This window comes from Apostichopus japonicus, chromosome 7, assembly GCF_037975245.1.
Source record: "Apostichopus japonicus isolate 1M-3 chromosome 7, ASM3797524v1, whole genome shotgun sequence".
Classification (NCBI taxonomy): domain Eukaryota; kingdom Metazoa; phylum Echinodermata; class Holothuroidea; order Aspidochirotida; family Stichopodidae; genus Apostichopus; species Apostichopus japonicus.
The window spans coordinates 15705295-15725157 of NC_092567.1; the positions used below are offsets into that span (position 1 = coordinate 15705295).

General features: G+C 33.7%; 1 protein-coding gene across 31 annotated transcripts; it reads right to left on the bottom strand.

Annotated features, from left to right (window-relative positions):
* Positions 1–10: 10 nt before the first annotated feature.
* LOC139969448 (uncharacterized) lies at positions 11–19657 on the bottom strand. 31 transcript variants are annotated; one of them, XM_071974444.1, is made up of 21 exons: positions 19474–19657; positions 16813–16902; positions 15995–16297; positions 13959–14261; positions 12773–13093; positions 12139–12471; positions 11379–11465; positions 10921–10952; positions 10504–10531; positions 10174–10205; positions 9907–9934; positions 9579–9610; positions 9312–9339; positions 8986–9017; positions 8717–8744; positions 8382–8413; positions 8114–8141; positions 7183–7214; positions 6915–6942; positions 5752–6038; positions 11–639 (listed from the first exon to the last, which is right to left on the bottom strand). In XM_071974444.1, the coding sequence occupies exons 2-21, from the start codon at positions 16868–16870 to the stop codon at positions 604–606; spliced, it is 2088 nt and encodes a 695-aa protein (XP_071830545.1). In that variant the 5' UTR covers positions 16871–16902; positions 19474–19657; the 3' UTR covers positions 11–603. The 31 variants fall into 31 exon arrangements, with proteins under 31 accessions (XP_071830545.1, XP_071830517.1, XP_071830521.1 ...); XM_071974416.1 differs by lacking the exon at positions 11–639 and adding an exon at positions 18349–18405 and having other exon boundaries at positions 3752–6038; positions 19474–19638; XM_071974420.1 differs by lacking the exon at positions 11–639 and having other exon boundaries at positions 3752–6038; positions 12773–13075; positions 19474–19638.
* Positions 19658–19863: the final 206 nt, after the last annotated feature.

Consider the following 19863-nt stretch of genomic DNA (forward strand, 5'->3'; position numbering starts at 1 on the left):
TCACAAATCACGGTTTCGTTGTCTGTCTTCAGCATTGGCCCAGGCAACTCCGTAGCACTGACCTTCACCGTTACAATATTTTCCGTCATCTTTAGCGTCATATTTCTGAAAAGAGGATTCCAGGTCAAAGATTTTATATGCGCAATCTGTTCCACTGGTGGAGTGGCTTTAATAGCCATTACAATCGATCAAGAAGAGTTGGTTATAGCCCAGTTTACCATACCGGTACCATACGGTATCATCTCGGCCCTCCTCGGAGCGATGACCTTCGCTGCCAGTTTCATCATTGGAAATCACCTAGCTTCATATGACAGTTCACACTCCATCGTAAATGTTCTCTCCTACGCATGTCAGTATTCTTTAGTTGCCTTGGTTCTGTGTACATTGTTCAATGGATGGTCGATCCCCGAGACAACCCTGGATGTCCTCATTTTGACATCCACGGGTCTGACCACTTTTGGAGGAGTCTTATTCAGTTACCTTGCACTCGACAGTGAAAACCCCACAACCGTGTCAGTAATAATGACGTCACAGGTAATATTTAACTACGTTGGCCAATTCATATTCTTCGAGTATCGTTTTCACTGGGAGATACTTGCCGGGTCAATTCTGATTGTCGTATCGTGTATTGGAGTCCTGCTACGAGGCGAGGGCGAAGAGCATGAAAATAATGATAATGAAACAAAATCTGACGATGGCCAACAGAACGAGCATCAACCAATTTTAGAATAAACAACTTACAATAAAAATAACGAGCGAAACAACAACAATAATTTGGTGCATTTTAAGGATTACGTTTTAAAGGTTCTGTGAGTGTCAATCAACGCTGGATATATAAGTGGGTTGGGATTTGGATAATGATCTTCCTAATGCATTGTTTTATTTTTGCAGCAGGAAAGTGAAAATATAGATATAGCAGAAAGGCGGCGAAGTGCTGTGGACTTCATGTCCTTTCAAAACTGTTGTTGTTGTAAGAAGCAAGTGCAAATAAAATGGAAGACACAAAGTGATGATTAAACCGCTTTCATTTCATAGAGACATCACTAATGGAAAATCGTTGTAAATTTAAAGGGTGGGGGGGGGGGAAGGGGAAGTGGAAGGATGGTTTCCTTAAATTTATCAGTGCTGGGCTTAAATTTAACAAGGCTTATCATAAACTTGATTATCATTTTTGCACAGTAATCTCCAGGAGATATTATTCATCTACATTATTCGCATTAATTGTAAAGTGTTATATAATAAAACATTTACGCTTCTCAACATGGTAAAAGACTTGGAGTCTAACAGCATTATGACTAATTGCAAACGTTACACGATTAACCTTCATATAACTTTGCGTCATATATTTGTCTGTTTGGTCTAAACTGACGACCTTTGATCCCACCTATAAGTATCACACAGACTAGAGGTCGACTCATATAAAAATAGATTCCAAACAACTAAAACTGATAAAACTTGTAATACGTTCCATGCACGCCATTGACATTAAAAACAAACAGTTTTACTTTAAACCAGTTACGACAAGACGGTCGTTTGGACGTGATGGATTACCGCGAAGCGTTAAAATAGTCCCATACACAGAAATGTCATTACTGATATTGATAGGAATGTGGATGGGTGGGGGAGGGGGTGTTGGTGGGGAGGTGGAAGTTGTGCTTCGCGATGTGAGGGATTCGTTATGTTTGTGCCTATTATCTTGCACGATGCTTGTTTACAGTTTATATGACAATTATTCAATTTACGCACATGATTATTTTACATCAGCTGACTGCACCATTTAAAGTTAATCATGTCGTTCGCTATGATGTCATTCGTTTTGTCTTATTCGGTTACAGAAGTTAATCATTTATACGAGTCACGTTTTCCCTGACAGATGTAAAATGTTGCTTAGAGATAGTGTTGCAATTGAAATGTCTATAAAAATGAATGCAATTACTAGCTCTGTAATATCTTTTGTTGAATCCAAATTTATGTGACGTATATTAATAACTAAGGTAACTATCATTAGTGAATGCACTAAACGTATCGAGCAGTCTTATTAATGATACTGTACAAATATTTGCAGAAGAAACAGACAAATACATATTAAGTGTGACTTCAAGTTCGCAGGAACTAGTCTGATTCATCATTTCAATGTTTCTATTATTCATGAAAGAGGTTAAAAAATTAGCCGATAGATAAAAAATCAATTTTGCAATAAAGAAGTATGACTTTTTGACTGAGTTAGTCCTTAAGATATGTAAGTTGGCCATCCACTAGCTAAAATGTTATATCACCAAATCATCGAGTATAGGCCTAGCACAATGTTTAAATTGCACTACCAATGATACATATACAAATGTCTCAATATAAACGCCATTCGCTTTAAAAATGTCCCAGTTCGACGTCTTTACATTTGTAATGTTCGGACATTTTTATTTGTTTGTGTATATACGACAGGTCAAATTAAGTTTGAGCAATAGCCTAACCATGTATGCAGAGCGTATATAGGATACGGTAAATGTAACTTGTCATATCCAAGTGTATAATGCTTGGTTGCATCTTATCATTACACTAAGTTTAAGGAAACAAAATTTATAACGTTGCTTCTCCCAACATAGCTGGGATATTAGATTGACGAGTATGTTCTTTGGAATACTTGACGTATGTTTGGCTCACCAATCCATTGGCTAACGTTAGAATAAGTTCCCGTACACTTCCCCGAATTATAAACAAACTTCTCAGTTAAACTTACGCTATGTACTGTAATCCATTTAAGTTACACACAAGCGGCAACGAAGAACATAAAAAAAATCATAAACATACTTGTCGAGTTCCCAAAACTACACAATATACATGATTAATTCGACACATGCATCGACTAAATAGTTATTACCATTACCTAATTAAATTTTAACTCATGTGTGACATAATCACTTCAATGGAATGTGAAAAGTAGAATTTTTGTACATATACTGTTACGCTCCGGCTCAATTAGTTCAGGGCTCTGTTATTAAATAAGAAGAATTTAACATCAGATAAAGAGAAACTCCAGAATAAAGGTATACTTGTAGAATATAAGCTTTATTTATTCTGATATGATGTTATTGCTGGAGTGCAGATCCAGAATAGTGTATCTGAACTACACACTCTGAAGTCTGGAATTCTAGTTTTTATCATACTAAAAAACTACATTATTTAAGTCTTTACAACTTCCTGGGATGCAGCAGGTTTTCATCTGTGGTTAAGCATGAATATTTCATGGAATTAAGACAAAAGGGGCTACTACTATGCTTTGGGTGAGGGGTGAATAAACTCGGGAACAGGAAGTAAGTAGTTACTCTTAAGACAAAGAGGCATGGAAGCACATGTTTAAGTAATATGATGTGGATATAACTACATACTATATTAGATCCCGTTTGGAAGTTTGCTGAAGAATTGAACTGAAGTGAAATTTTAAAGCAAGAAAAGAAAAGTGAAACAGTATACAACATAAATGGATACGAGGAGGGAAACGAAGAAAATATACACATTAAAAGATGAATGAGTACAAGAAATATAACATAGTAAACACAATCGTTATCAAAAACTCTCTAACCTTGCTGTGGAAGGTATCACATGAATTGTTCATCCATAAAATAATACCTAGTGGTATATTTTCACAATCACCGAGAAAGTTGGTGTGCTTTGGATATATAGTCGGCATATTTATGTTATGTAATGGGACAATTATTTACGTAACAGTTTTAAGCAAATAATTGTGTGATAGTTTCGTAATAGCGGTCGATTTGGATTAGCCTATTTGTTTTTGAGTAAACAAAGTTTAGTTGAAGGTTTAATTAATCTGCTTTCTTCACATGTTCTTAGTCCAAAAAATGCATGTACGCACATCGTAAATGTTCGGAAACCTGTTTCCTCAATCAAAGAAGCGAGTAGAATGAAAGTAAGGGTGGTGACAAGTCTAATTGGGAATAATATAACATTATAATTTATGATAATACAAAGTCATTAGCAAACCCAGCTTTAAAAGAGATACAAAGTAGATACAACATTTGTATTGCTTGACCAGAAAAACAAACAATATTTCCTTGGCAAGAACATTCATCTGGTTATAAAACACAACTTGACGATGTATCGCAATGATGTTATGTTAATTAATCAACCTTCATCCAATTAAATCATACACGCAAATCAAAAGAAGACGATAGCGACTCTATGCAATTAAGCTTTCACTTATATAAAAGCCGACAAACATTGTTGATATATAAGCCATGTACACACGTAAATGAACATCAAGATTATAATTTTACATTTTTAAGATTGTGAAAACGCAGACTATACTTATAATTGACCATTACAAAACTGAGTAGTCAATATTGATGTATTGAAAAGCTGTTCATATGAATATTAACTAAATATTTTGTTCGATACATAACTTGGTATGAGACTTAGATTGATTTGCATATTGTCGTATCGATATTGCCACAACTTTGTTGACTCGAAAGAAAAATTAAAACATACAATAAAGAACCAAACTACTATTAAATGATGCCTAACTTGATGACGGTTCCTCATGCGAAGAAAAAAAGACTGCCTTGGAAACTGTTTTGTTTAAATGCTTGTAATTGATTAAGAATGAAGTCTAGCGGCTTTTCGATTTTACTTATTTGAAATAATTTCTATTTTGAAGTACTATCAGTTGTTATCAATAAACATAAGAATTCTTTTTTTCCTACCTGCATCGTTTTTATTTGATGATTTGCGAAAATCCCTCAATTTCTGCTCATCTGTGCTCACATATTTAGCAACACAAAGTTCTTGTATGAACTGGTGGCGACACCTAAAGCCATAACTAGTATTCGTGCTGTCCTTATCAAATTTACCTTCACCTGAATTAGGACAAATTTTCAGAATGCCGCACAACAAACTGATATCTCTTTTCCCTTCTTTTAGCTGCTCTATGGATAATGTATTCTCTTTTAGAAATAATCTGCCTATCATTAGTTCCATACTTTCAATGGCTGTAGCTGTTAGGATATGTTTCGTGACCACAACATGGCGTAGATAGAGACACTTTACGAGTCCTTTAATGATTGATGGAAAGGAAGTAAGATCGATACCGACAGTATGCTTGTTCATGATGCCATATTTGCTAGACACAAGAAGTTGAATAACAATCCCCATAAGAAGAGCATCTTCATCAAGTTTCAATAAATCATTTTTTTCAAGAATTGACCAAACTGAACGGCTTATAACATTAACATCATCATTACCATGTGGCTCTACCTCTGTTCCTCTGCTGAGTTCTTGGAAATTTTTAATTGGAAACTGAACTTGTTCCTTTAACGTTTTGTAGTAGATACACATTTGTTTTATATACGACTTTAAATCATCTTTTTCAAATGATAAAAAGTTAACGACAGCGAATGAGTCACGGAACTGAGAAGGAAAACAGGGTCTCGAAGTCAACCAAATTCTTACATTATTATTGACTTCAGCAATTTGAATAAACTTTTGAAACGTCAAATAACTTTGCTCACCACTTTCCTTGCGACCAAGTTTTGAATTTAAATCTGAAAATTCGTTACTGCCATCAAATATCAACAGACATCTTTCATTTTTAATAATGAACTCTATGTTTTCAATTTTGCAATCTTCTGGTAGCTGCTTTGAAATTTCCTCTGCCATATTTCCATTCAGATTTGTATTTTGTAGGTTGAGGAAAAATAAAAATATTTCATCAGTTTTCATCTGCGAAAATAACAATGATACCTGCTTGACAAAAGAAGTCTTGCCACATCCAATATCTCCGACGAACAAAACACGTCTGACTGTTTTGCTCTTATCTGACTGAAAGAAAGAATAGGTAGACATTTGCTCCGTTTTTCCATCAGGCCATGTGATAAGTACTTGCATCTCAGCGTAGAGGTTAGTATTTGAGATCAATTGGTCGTGTTGGATGGTCTTCTTTTCTCCGTCAGTGGCAAGAAAGTATTCTGGCCAAGGTAACGGTATCGGGCAGATATTTTGGTTATAAGCCTCCATTAGTGATGTCTTACCTAGGAAATAAAATGACGAGGTGGTGATGCTTATTACTGATGTGAGGAAGCTCCTTACTGTAAAACTCAAAATACTCTTAATTTTCTTCCCAAATAATTTGTATATAGGCTTGTGGATAGACTTGCAATATTACGTAATTTATTTTTCCGAAGTTTAGTTCACGGTATTCTGTAAGCAAATTACATCTTCTCAATAAACTATTAAGTTACTTTTGCAAATGAATTTTCACGGTTGTTAGGTTATGATAAAATCAAGAAGGAAATAAAAGGATTGAAGAAAATGTCACAAAGATGCTTGTTTACCAGGATGAAAACCTTTCTCTTCTGTATTCTGTTAACAAGAATGTAAAATATAGGTTGTTATAGACAGGAAGGCTGGTACTACATTAGTATTTAACGTTGAACTTATATTTGTCTGATGAACTAAACGAAACATGTTGAAAAACTTATATGAGATGGACTGAAATCTGACGAAATATGTTGATTTTGTATTAAATATATTTGCCAACGAAAAAAGTTTGACTGATTGAATAAAATACATCACCTGGTTACTTCCAGAGTCTTTAGCGCACCGAGCTAATGAAAAAAATATATATATAATAAACATTCTCTTCAAAATATGACAGCTTGGAATATCTCCTCGACTTTTCCTCAAATTCGTACCTAAAAATAGTTAATTTAATAGCTGCTTAATATTTACGTACGTTTTTTGATAGACTTGCAATATTACGTAATTTATTTTTCCGAATTTTAGTCAACGATTTTCATTTAACTATTAAGTTACTTTTCCAATGAACTTTTACTCTTGTTAGGGAATGATATTATCAGGGAAAAAATGAAAGATTGAAGGAAATGTAACAAAAGATGTTTATTTACCAGGATGTAAACCTTTCTCTTCTGTATTCTGTTAACAACAATGTATAATATAGGATGTTATAAACAGGTATATCTTATCACTTTTAAAAATATAGAAGGCTAGTACTTAATTTGTGTTTAACGTATAACCTATATTTTTCGGATGAACTAAACGACACATGTTGAAAAACTTAAATGAGATGGACTGAGTTCTGACAAAATATGTTGATTTTGTATTAAATATACCTGTCAACGAATAAGGTTTGACTGATTGAATAAAATACACCACCTGGTTACTTCCAGAGTCTTTAGCGCTCCGAGCTAAGGAAAACAAAAATATATATAATAAACATTCTTTTCAAAATATGAATGCTTGGAATATCTCCTCGACTTTTCATCAAATTCGTACCTAAAAATAGTTAATTAAATAGCTGCTTAATTTTTACGTACGTTTGTTGATAGACTTGCAATATTACGTAATTTATTTTTCCGAATTGAAGTCAACGATTTTCGGTTAACTATTAAGTTACTTTTCCAATGACCTTTTACTCTTGTTAGGTAATGATATTATCAGGGAAAAAAGTGAAAAGATTGAAGGAAATGTAACAAAAGATGTTTATTTACCAGGATGTAAACCGTTCTCTTCTGTATTATGTTAACAACAATGTATAATATAGGTTGTTATAGACAGGTATATCTAATCATTTTTAAAAATATAGAAGGCTAGTACTTAATTTGTGTTTAACGTATAACCTATATTTTTCGGATGAACTAAACGAAACATGTTGAAAAACTAAAATGAGATGGACTTAGTTCTGACAAAATATGTTGATTTTGTATTAAATATACCTGCCAACGAATAAAGTTTGACTGATTGAATAAAATACATCACCTGGTTACTTCCAGATTCTTTAGCGCTCCGAGCTAATGACAAAAAGATGTAATAAACGTTCTTTTCAAAATATGACTGCTTGGAATATCTCCTCGACTTTTCCTTAAATTCGTACCTAAAAATAGTTCATTAAATAGCTGCTTAACTTTTACGTACGTTTGTTGATAGACTTGCAATATTACGTAATTTATTTTTCCGAATTTTAGTCAACGATTTTCATTTAACTATTAAGTTACTTTTCCAATGAATTTTTACTCTTGTTAGGTAATGATATTATCAGGGAAAAAATGAAAGATTGAAGGAAATGTAACAAAAGATGTTTATTTACCAGGATGTAAACCTTTCTCTTCTGTATTCTGTTAACAACAATGTATAATATAGGATGTTATAAACAGGTATATCTTATCACTTTTAAAAATATAGAAGGCTGGTACTTAATTTGTGTTTAACGTATAACCTATATTTTTCGGATGAACTAAACGACACATGTTGAAAAACTTAAATGAGATGGACTGAGTTCTGACAAAATATGTTGATTTTGTATTAAATATACCTGCCAACGAATAAGGTTTGACTGATTGAATAAAATACACCACCTGGTTACTTCCAGAGTCTTTAGCGCTCCGAGCTAAGGAAAACAAAAATATATATAATAAACATTCTTTTCAAAATATGAATGCTTGGAATATCTCCTCGACTTTTCATCAAATTCGTACCTAAAAATAGTTAATTAAATAGCTGCTTAATTTTTACGTACGTTTGTTGATAGACTTGCAATATTACGTAATTTATTTTTCCGAATTGAAGTCAACGATTTTCGGTTAACTATTAAGTTACTTTTCCAATGACCTTTTACTCTTGTTAGGTAATGATATTATCAGGGAAAAAAGTGAAAAGATTGAAGGAAATGTAACAAAAGATGTTTATTTACCAGGATGTAAACCTTTCTCTTCTGTATTCTGTTAACAGCAATGTATAATATAGGATGTTATAAACAGGTATATCTTATCACTTTTAAAAATATAGAAGGCTGGTACTTAATTTGTATTTAACGTATAACCTATATTTTTCGGATGAACTAAGAGACACATGTTGAAAATCTTAAATGAGATGGACTGAGTTCTGACGTAATATGTTGATTTTGTATTAAATATACCTGCCAACGAATAAGGTTTGACTGATTGAATAAAAATACATCACCTGGTTACTTCCAGATTCTTTAGCGCTCAGAGCTAATGAAAAAAATGTAATAAACGTTCTTTTCAAAACATGACTGCTTGGAATATCTCCTCGACTTTTCATCAAATTCGTATCTAAAAATAGTTCATTAAATAGCTGCTTAATTTTTACGTACGTTTGTTGATAGACTTGCAATATTACGTAATTTATTTTTCCAAATTGAAGTCAACGATTTTCAGTTAACTATTAAGTTACTTTCCAATGAACTTTTACTCTTGTTAGGTAATGATATTATTAGGGAAAAAATGAAAAGATTGAAGGAAATGTAACAAAAGATGTTTATTTACCAGGATGTAAACCTTTCTCTTCTGTATTCTGTTAACAACAATGTATAATATAGGTTGTTATAGACAGGTATATCTAATCATTTTTAAAAATATAGAAGGCTAGTACTTAATTTGTATTTAACGTATAACCTATATTTTTCGGATGAACTAAACGAAACATGTTGAAAAACTAAAATGAGATGGACTTAGTTCTGACAAAATATGTTGATTTTGTATTAAATATACCTGCCAACGAATAAAGTTTTACTGATTGAAAAAATACATCACCTGGTTACTTCCAGATTCTTTAGCGCTCCGAGCTAATGACAAAAAGATGTAATAAACGTTCTTTTCAAAATATGACTGCTTGGAATATCTCCTCGACTTTTCCTTAAATTCGTACCTAAAAATAGTTCATTAAATAGCTGCTTAACTTTTACGTACGTTTGTTGATAGACTTGCAATATTACGTAATTTATTGTTCCGAATTTTAGTCAACGATTTTCATTTAACTATTAAGTTACTTTTCCAATGAACTTTTACTCTTGTTAGGTAATGATATTATCAGGGAAAAAATGAAAGATTGAAGGAAATGTAACAAAAGATGTTTATTTACCAGGATGTAAACCTTTCTCTTCTGTATTCTGTTAACAGCAATGTATAATATAGGATGTTATAAACAGGTATATCTTATCACTTTTAAAAATATAGAAGGCTGGTACTTAATTTGTGTTTAACGTAAAACCTATATTTTTCGGATGAACTAAACGACACATGTTGAAAAACTTAAATGAGATGGACTGAGTTCTGACGAAATATGTTGATTTTGTATTAAATATACCTGCCAACGAATAAAGTTTGACTGATTGAAAAAATACATCACCTGGTTACTTCCAGATTCTTTAGCGCTCCGAGCTAATGACAAAAAAATGTAATAAACGTTTTTTTTCAAAATATGACAGCTTGGAATATCTCCTCGACTTTTCCTTAAATTCGTACCTAAAAATAGTTCATTAAATAGCTGCTTAACTTTTACGTACGTTTGTTGATAGACTTGCAATATTACGTAATTTATTGTTCCGAATTTTAGTCAACGATTTTCATTTAACTATTAAGTTACTTTTCCAATGAACTTTTACTCTTGTTAGGTAATGATGTTATCAGGGAAAAAATGAAAAGATTGAAGGAAATGTAACAAAAGATGTTTATTTACCAGGATGTAAACCTTTCTCTTCTGTATTCTGTTAACAACAATGTATAATATAGGTTGTTATAGACAGGTATATCTAATCACTTTTAAAAATATAGAAGGCTAGTACTTAATTTGTATTTAACGTATAACCTATATTTTTCGGATGAACTAAACGACACATGTTGAAAAACTAAAATGAGATGGATTTAGTTCTGACAAAATATGTTGATTTTGTATTAAATATACCTGCCAACGAATAAAGTTTGACTGATTGAATAAAATACATCACCTGGTTACTTCCAGATTCTTTAGCTCTTCGAGCTAACATAAAAAATATAATAAACATTCTTTTCAAAATATGACAGCTTGGAATATCTTCCGACTTTTCCTCAAATTCGTACTTAAAAATAGTTCATTAAATAGCTGCTTAATTTTTACCTGGTTACTTCCAGATTCTCTAACGCTCCGAGCTAATGAAAAATAATCATAATAATATCATTAAAAAACATCCCATTCATAATATGATTGCTTGGAAGACATTTTGAAGGTTTTCTGTGTTTAAATTATCCCAAGATTTCATACTTACTTGGGTTCCAATTGCGTAATAAACAACCATAATTGATACCGAGATATACTCATTAGGCGATCACATACATGTACATATTTCGTATCTATTAAAGGAAAAGATTTCGTATCAATTGTATTTATTTGGTTTGCTAAACACAATTCCTATCATCATTTAGTTTATGAGTTTAGAAATAATGCAGTCTGGAAGTTCTTTTATTTCTGAAATTATGCATTAACAGTGATAATTTTCGTTGATCAAAGTATGATATAATAGAACACAACTGGCTAAATGTTAACTTGTTTCAACATATTGACGTTATGAAACATACCAGGTTGACTAGCCCAAGCGCGATAAAACCCAATAACAAGAATGATGGCTAGAATTCCCGCTAACCACGCCAGTACTGAATAAAGTCCTGAAAGATAAAATATTAGAAACTTTGCTGCCTCTTTTTACGTATTCATGGTATGCTACGTGGTATACATTTTGGGTAAGTATTAGTATAAGGGTTACCATATATCAGAATTCCCCGGATATGCTCTCATTTGGATTTATTAAGTTAGCGCCTGGGTGGACTTACAACCTTAAAACAATCTGGAATCTTTGTTAGACAACTTTGTAAGAATTAAAACGTTTCTGTACCGAGCAGATCAATATCAGTTTTCCCACACGAAGAGGAGAAAGGCCTCCCCTAGCCCACCTTGTCCAACAGGCCGTGACAAATTCCATCAGATATAATTTGGTAACCATTAATGCGTGCTGATTCAGCCCTTACTTGCGTTTCATCCTACATGTCAAAATCTATGCTTGTTGGTCACAATTACTGTTTGAGGGATTATGTACGGCATCGACCATCAGACGTACATTAAGAAAAGTACAGAGAGACACATAAAATGCTTTATTTCTATTAGTCCATTTGAATTGTCCCGTGTGATTAATTCCTCACCGTATTTTCCTTAAAATACAGATAAAATGCAAGTCCGATACATCATCCGATACAAACATATGGAAGTACATTCTAATGAATGTTTAATGGAATATTTAAACAAAGTATTTATTGAAGAAACTTGTAAATAAACTATACGCACCCACATACTTGCACACAAAAGAAAGAAATGAAGCAACAACTTCAATTCTAACGGTGACCGCTTGTTTGACCATTTCCCCATCTGAAGAAACATGTTCAACAATGTATACGCCTTCCTGTTCACGACGAAGTTGGTTTATAATAAGTGAGCCGTCTTCTGTAATTCTGTAAATTTTACAGTTCGCCACTGACATTGTCCCATCTTCAATTTGTGCGACTGGGCTCGGGTGGGTTCCTTTGTACCATTTCACGTTTCTCCCCACCAGGTTACAGTTGATGATTGCTGTACGTCCTTCTTCGTATGAAACAATGTCTCGACAAGTATGGAAGGAAGCTTGATGAGCAATAGAAAAGTAAAATGGTCGATTACAACTTAATTGGTATGGATTGGAAATAATATGCACCGTGGAGGCCTTTGAAGTATTAAAGTTTAAACCCACTCAGGTCAGTTAATATTGATTCGTAATAGAGTTTACAGCAATGAGAATCTTTTCAATTGAATCTCTCCGTCTGAGCTCAATCCTGTGTTGTGCCAAATAAACTTAACAATAGCACTCTCACTTTGCAATGTGTCGTCATTATAATTGATATTAATTTTAAACCCAAAACAAGTTTAAGGACATAAAAAGCGTTACCTCTTATATAAACGTCGACCATTCTTGTTTGTTTTTCTCCATCTGGGGTTATATATTCAATATAATAGGATCCTTCTTGTTCATGACGAAGATGGTTTATAGTAAAAGAAACGTCTTCAGTAAATGCGTAAATGTTATTATCTGTCATTTGTATAGTTTCTTCTTCAGTTGTTGCAACAGGGTCTTGAGGAGCAGTTTCCCTGTACCAATTGTTGATCAATCCACACCGGATCATGGCTTCACTTCCTTCCTTAGCTGAAACCGTTTTTGGACAATTAAGGTTCGAAGCTGTAAAGATATTTTCTAAACCAGAAATAGAAACTGAGAGATCGTATGTGATTTCGCCGATATTGTGCCAAGTGAGTCAAATTATAATTACAATTATTCAAAAATAAAACGATCTTGAAGTTGTTTTCAAGGTAAAGGAAACGTAGAAGCTAGTTTATTTATTTAAAGCGTGTTCATCAAAATACTTTAAGCAGTCCTTTAGGAAATATACATTCCTGTCGCTTAAGTTGCTTTCTTTGCCAAAAGTTAATTTGAAAATTGAGTAGTTTATAAACGCGTGTTGGCAATACAGCATATGAACTGAAATAATTATAAAGTTTACGCCTTTGTGCAGACACAAAACGAATTTTGTTTTATATCATTTCAATCAACTGATAAAATTTGAATAGTGTTAATACAATGAAGAAAGTAAGTAATGTTGGCAACAACTCGAACCATATATAGTCGACGTTAAACACAATTCATTTGGATGAAATATCCACCGTCCATTGTTGCTATTAGGTTTGTTTTAATCCGCAGTTGATTGTCAGTGCACTTCCTTCTACATCAGTTATTTCTTGTGGGCATTGGAAGGAGTAAGCTTTAACAGGGACACACATATATATATGTATCTATAGCTATAAATAAAGCCTTTTATTGTATCAAAACCAAGTGGTACTATGTGTGAAATACAATGTATTTAATATACATTTCACTAGTATCTTTTCAGGCTAGCGATATATATATGATATGATAGACTATATGTAAATGGTAAAGTATATGTCCCTTAAATTGTTATTCGTACAATACAGACATTCCCACGCATTAAAGGATTCATTCAACAACAAATTCATCAAGACGACATTTTATCTCTCAAGGTAAAAACTAGCGTAATATTATTGATATATGGCAGAAGTACCTCTGAGTTTAAGAGCCAACGTAGATCTCTCTTTGGTTCCATCAGATTCAAGATGCTCTATAGTGTAGAACCATTCTTGTTCATGTTGGATATTCTTTATGACAAGAGACAAGTCTTCTTTTATATCGTAAATATCTTGTCTCCCTATTAGTGTCGTTCCAATTATAGCTTCTGCAATTGGTTTCGTGTAAGGAGTGGTACCAAAATACCATTTACCGTTGGCCTTTCCTTCCATTCCACAGTTGATAATGACTTCACTACCTTTTTTTACTAACATATCCTCTCGACATTTGAATATGGCAGCTGTGCCGAGAAAAAAAGAAAACCAATGATGTCATTTATTTTCCTGTTGAATTGTAAGGAAGAACATCACATTAACACGAATCTCTACTTATTATTCGTTACCCTTAAAGGCTTGCAAATTAAAACAGACGCTCTGTATGATTTAATTTGCATCATCATTCTGTCCGGCATATTACTTCTTCATAGCTTCATCACATTCAAATAAAAGTTTTTTTTTGTCTACATTAGAAATCGAGTAGACTGTCAACCGAAATATGCTTTTGAGTAAGTTATACTTATCTAACTTCTTTTTTATTAGAACAAGTCATTAAACAGAAGAGAAATGCGATTTCACTTTGTAATCAAAATTAAAGAATATAACACTTCTAAGCATAAGCAATATCAATTTTTAAGTCACAGTGAACTTGAATTTTGAATGATCTATTACAAAACTAATGAACATAAATTTTCATCTCAGAGTGTCCCAATTGAGTAAAAACGTTAAAATGATGATAATACCCAAATATCCTCGAAGCATAACCCCGCCGTTCGTTGCTATTATTGTGGTTAAAGGTGTCAAAAGATAGTAGATGTACCAATGAGATAACACGAATGATAGTAATAGAAAGTGTACGTAGTACATTGAACAACACCACGAGTATTAACCAAACGGATCTGATGCATAGCAAACTTCACACGCAGGTTTTTTTAGCAGCATGAACCAACGCGTTATTTCAGGACAGCATGTAGCATAGGACACTAACATAACGGTCACTGACATGTACCATTTATACTTACTACACTACATTGTGTGTACTAAGCTATGGGTAGTGTACAATTGAGTCGGTACCTCACACAAGGACAACTCCACCGAGGAGAAAGCTCAAGCAAACAGTTACATTTGAAAGTTTTATGATTCCTTTATAACCTAACATGGAACATATTTGATCAGACGGAAATATGTGTGAACCAGGACTTGAAACTTGTCTTAGCGTAGGCAGCTGAGATTACACTTACCTATCTAATTTCGTCTTTTTGAACTAATATTCATTCGCCGGTTTACTATCCATTTTCTAAAAAAAAGGTCAGTTGACGAAACCACGGGCCAATCAGATTCGATCATTTTTAACAAATAGGAATGAACGACTATTACACAGAGTAAATTAGACAATACAACTAGCGTACATGGAGATTAAAGATCTACATCTTGCATTATGCGAGTGCCGCATTATCCTACTTGTGGTTGAACCGTACTAGAGTAGATACTACACCCAACTGCGGTTTACATTGCTGACATCGCATCACGTGTGATCGACTTACTCATGTCACAGATGGTGGCTTCGTTTGGAGTTAAAGCAGCACCGGACAGAGGTACAGACTTCTTTATGTGATTAGAGGTACATCATTATTTGTTGGGATACGATATTTGCTAAAAGGGACCCGCCTTGATAGAGGTCTAGTGCAAAAGTCGCCGGAACACGCACAATTTGAGGATGTTTTGTGTCTTTCCTTTTCATTGATACGAATGTGGTTAGACATTGGTAATCAAAACGGTGCCATGACCTGCAAGGAATGGGTACTCGTCTGATGACTTATCCTATGTGAATGGTAACATGTCTGTCTAGTAAGTTTGATATTCGTACCATATAGACATGCCCACGCATTAAAGGGTTCATTCAACAACAAATTCACCAAGACGACATTTGATCTCTCAAGGTAAAGTCTGCGTGAAATAAAATGTATTGCAAAAGTACCTCCTATTTGAAGAGCCAACGTTGATGTCGCTTTGGTTCCATCAGATTTAAGATGCTCAATTGTGTATGATCCTTCCTGTTTGTGTTGAACATTCTTTATAACAAGTGATGCATCTTCGTTTATGTCGTAAATATTGTAGTCCCGTATAAGTATTTTTCCATTCACAATTTCTGCGATGAGGCTGGAGTGGGGAGGGGTTCCGAAATACCATTTGCCATTGGCATTCTCTCCTAGTGAACAGTTGATACTGACTACACTTCCTCTTTGGACTAATACATCTTTTGGGCATTCCAAAGAAGTAACTATTCAGGTAAAAAGCACCAAAAGTGTAATTTATTACAGTTTTACAACATCAGTTAAATAAATTAAATACAAAACAAGATAAATCAGCAAACATTTGTCTACAGCGATACCAGTCCCATTTGTTGTAACACATCACACAATTAACAAAAGTAAAAAAGAAAATACGGCTTTCCGGTTTATTTTACATCGTTATTCCGTCCAAATTACTTCTCATATTTTTTTTCTAGACAATTTAACGAAAATGATTTTAGCAGGAAATCTTTTATTTCAACAAGCAGAAAGTTTACTTAATGACTAGTATATATTTTGAGAGAAAAAAACAAACAAAAGAAATATAGTCATATCACTTAATACCTGTTCCTTTTAGGAAGATATTTTAAGAACCGAGCAAATATGAGGTGACCTTTATGACAATTTCAAGTATAAAATGTGTACATCATATCATATTAAATATAAATGTGTTTTAAATTTCATTTCCCTTTAGGTCTTAACTTATTTTACTATCAATAGTTACCCAATAAAGATAAGGCGAATATCATAATAGCTGTTGTTGCCAACTTGATGATGGACATGTTGGACAATGAGCGTTGCTGGGTGAGATTATCTGGTGGAAAAATGATACATTACTTTAATATGATATTAGTGGTCAAAGTAAGCTGTTCTGCTTCATTAAACAGAATTTTCAGCTACAGGAATAGGAGACAATAGAACCAACAGTTATCTTTACTTTCTGATAATAATATATTTAAAGAAGGGCTTCTGAAATATCTAGTGATATCCCTCCCCGTTTGGAAGACATCGTGGTTCACAAGAATCGCGTCAGAAGGCTACCGGTTTGTTAAAGTTTGATGTAATGGTTCACGAGGACGTAAAATTATATAGTGTCAAATAGTTCTCTTCCCCTACTTTTCAACGTGAACGTTAAAGGTGTTGACACCGGCACCGACGCCAAATATAAGATCATGTTAAGATAAATCATAATAATATCTAGAATTCAGTATTTGCAGTATCATATCTATTCAATCAGTAAAAATAATGCACAAAGATGATGTCAAGTAATAGTGCAAATGAAAAAAATAAACCGAAAGAAAAATGTGTTTTTTCCTAAAAGTTGAGTGCAATCATACGATATTAAATTTGCAGGTATCTTGCTTGATTTCAACGCTGGAGGTACATTCACACCACTGCTACCCCATCAAATGAGTGAGGGGTTCAACTGAATAACGTTAACGCGTTCCAACAGAGCGAATATAGCGATAGCGTGAATGAAGCATGTCGGAAGACTTATCGAATTGATAACAATCTATTTGCATGTTCAAAAATGATACCGTCCATAAGAATTACAGGAAGCCCTAACATTGCAATATTTATGAAACGTCTCAATACGTGTTTGCTGATGAATTTCGGAAACAAACGTAGTCCAATATTTGTATCATCCACTTTTAAAAATTCCACGGAGGAAACGTTTAAAAACACCTGTTTTCATTGCAATGTAAGGAAATGACACAACTTCGCAAGCAACATCGGTAAGACCAAAAGAAAGCTACAAGAGCAGGAACCTAAGACAATCTAGCCACGAAAGTGAAAGTAAGCCTAGGCTAGGCCTAACGGTCGTAAACAAAAAAGATAGATTTGATTGGCACATGATCTGTTGGGCGGGGCTTGCATGTTTATATAATCTACGGACTGGTTAAAAAATCTGGCGAATTTCATTCAGGTCAAAGTTGTTAACGACAGATAACTAATTAATATTGATATGAAAATTGCATAAAACGGTGTCATTTTCACGGAACTTTTAGTGCAGTAAGCTGGAAAGGTCAAATTTTAAATTTGACAAATTATCTCGTTGCCTGCTAACTCAAAGTCCAACCTTGCAACCTGGTCCCATCAGGGAGTTGCTGTTGGGACAGCAGCTACCTGGTCCCATACATGGATATAATAATGTAGAATTACATGACTACCTACTGGCCATGTCTCTATCGTCAACTGTTGACGACCTGCACGAATGACCTCAAAAGCTAAAATCAAAATAAAATAAAATAAAACTGACCTCAAAAGCTGGCAGAACAGCAGTTAGCAAACCAATTTGCGTTGTTACCTGCAACTACTGATGTTTATATAAAAGTAAACAAATACGTTAGGTTTATTGAGTCTACGCTCTGATCCGCCGCTGGGAGAATGACAGGGACATGTAGTTTTACCTGCTTTGAAATCTCTACATTACCCACTTTCTTTATCGTTTATTTTCTTTGAGGATGACCAGTCTTTTTGAGAAAATTCAATTGGTTACTAGAATAGTGACCTCTTGCAAATTTAGATCATATCGTTTACATATAATGTTGAGTGAAGCCGAAAGAGTTAAATGTCTTCTTCGAAAGAGTTATCATTCTGGACATTCTCAAAGAGGGAAGTTTTACTCTTAGGAAATGTAACTTTACAAAGTAGTGTGCTGTAAACTCTATTGAAACCAGGGAGTATTGAACATTCAAAGTAGGGGTAAATTCTCTTTACAAAAATACTCCACCCATTCCAGTTGATTAAAATAGGGATAAAACAAGAAGCATAAGAATCGCAAGTAATAATACCATTTAAATCTTTACTAATGTCATAAACTTTCTACCAAAGAATAAGAAATGTGATTTGGATAAGAAAAGTGTAAAAGGTGGTTTACAATAATATATATACATTACTACCGTGCTAGATCCTCACATATCAGCATATAATTTGGTTTTGTATGGGAAATATAATATCACAAACTACCTTTGTTAATGTCGTCGTTGTAACAGCTGGCCTGTTGTGTACCAGTTTCGCGCGCTTTTTAACCGACAAAGTGACTCGGACCGAATCTGAATATATAGCATACCGTCGACGCAAATGCGTTTACACAAGCTGTACACAAAATGTTTCTCTCGTCGTTGTATGTATTTTAGATGTTAACGCTACCAAAGATTCAGAGTCTCTTTGGAAAGGACTCTTTAAAACGGCTTCTACCCGGCAGTCTGTACCAAATCAATCGTCCTCTTTATATGATCTCTAAACCCGCGTTGTATGCACTCAAACGCGAAATAGAAGTTTATGCATAAACAACGTCAACAAACATCAGAATATTACTGCCCTTGCTTAAACTAACGTGTATCCAAAACAAAATATTTTTAAATGTTATATTGGTTCTTACCTTTTACTTATAAGAGGTAGGCTTGCTGTACTCGTTTCGGTCAAAGAATTTAGAAAAATTACCGCTGCGAAGCAAGGTTATGAATTCTAACTAAACGTAAGATAACTGACTGCAATAGCACGTCTAGTCTGGTTATCACGTAGCTACTACAGAGGGAATGATTCGCGGGAATGATACGCATAAGTTGACCTTTGTATTCAAACCGTTCATGCAAGTACACGAAGAGTCATAGCTCAGCAGTTAATGATTGAACGAGCTGATAATGGCATATTTGTTTTCATATATCATATCATTAACATCAATATGTTAAGCATATGGTACGTGGTGTCATGTTCCTACTAACGACTTACCGATACTATATTAACGGTATATCAACAACTTGATGTTAAT

Bases quoted from the DNA above. Each gene is read 5' to 3' on its own strand.
- LOC139969448 (XM_071974418.1), bottom strand. From the start codon at position 16,870: ATGTCCATCATCAAGTTGGCAACAACAGCTATTATGATATTCGCCTTA. The intron at 14,262-15,994 runs GTACTTTTGCAA...TTCTCGGCACAG, and splicing joins GTTGGCTCTTCAAATAGGAG to CTGCCATATTCAAATGTCGA. The intron at 9,611-9,906 runs GTAAATAAACAT...TTTTGTCATTAG, and splicing joins AGAGAAAGGTTTACATCCTG to CTCGGAGCGCTAAAGAATCT.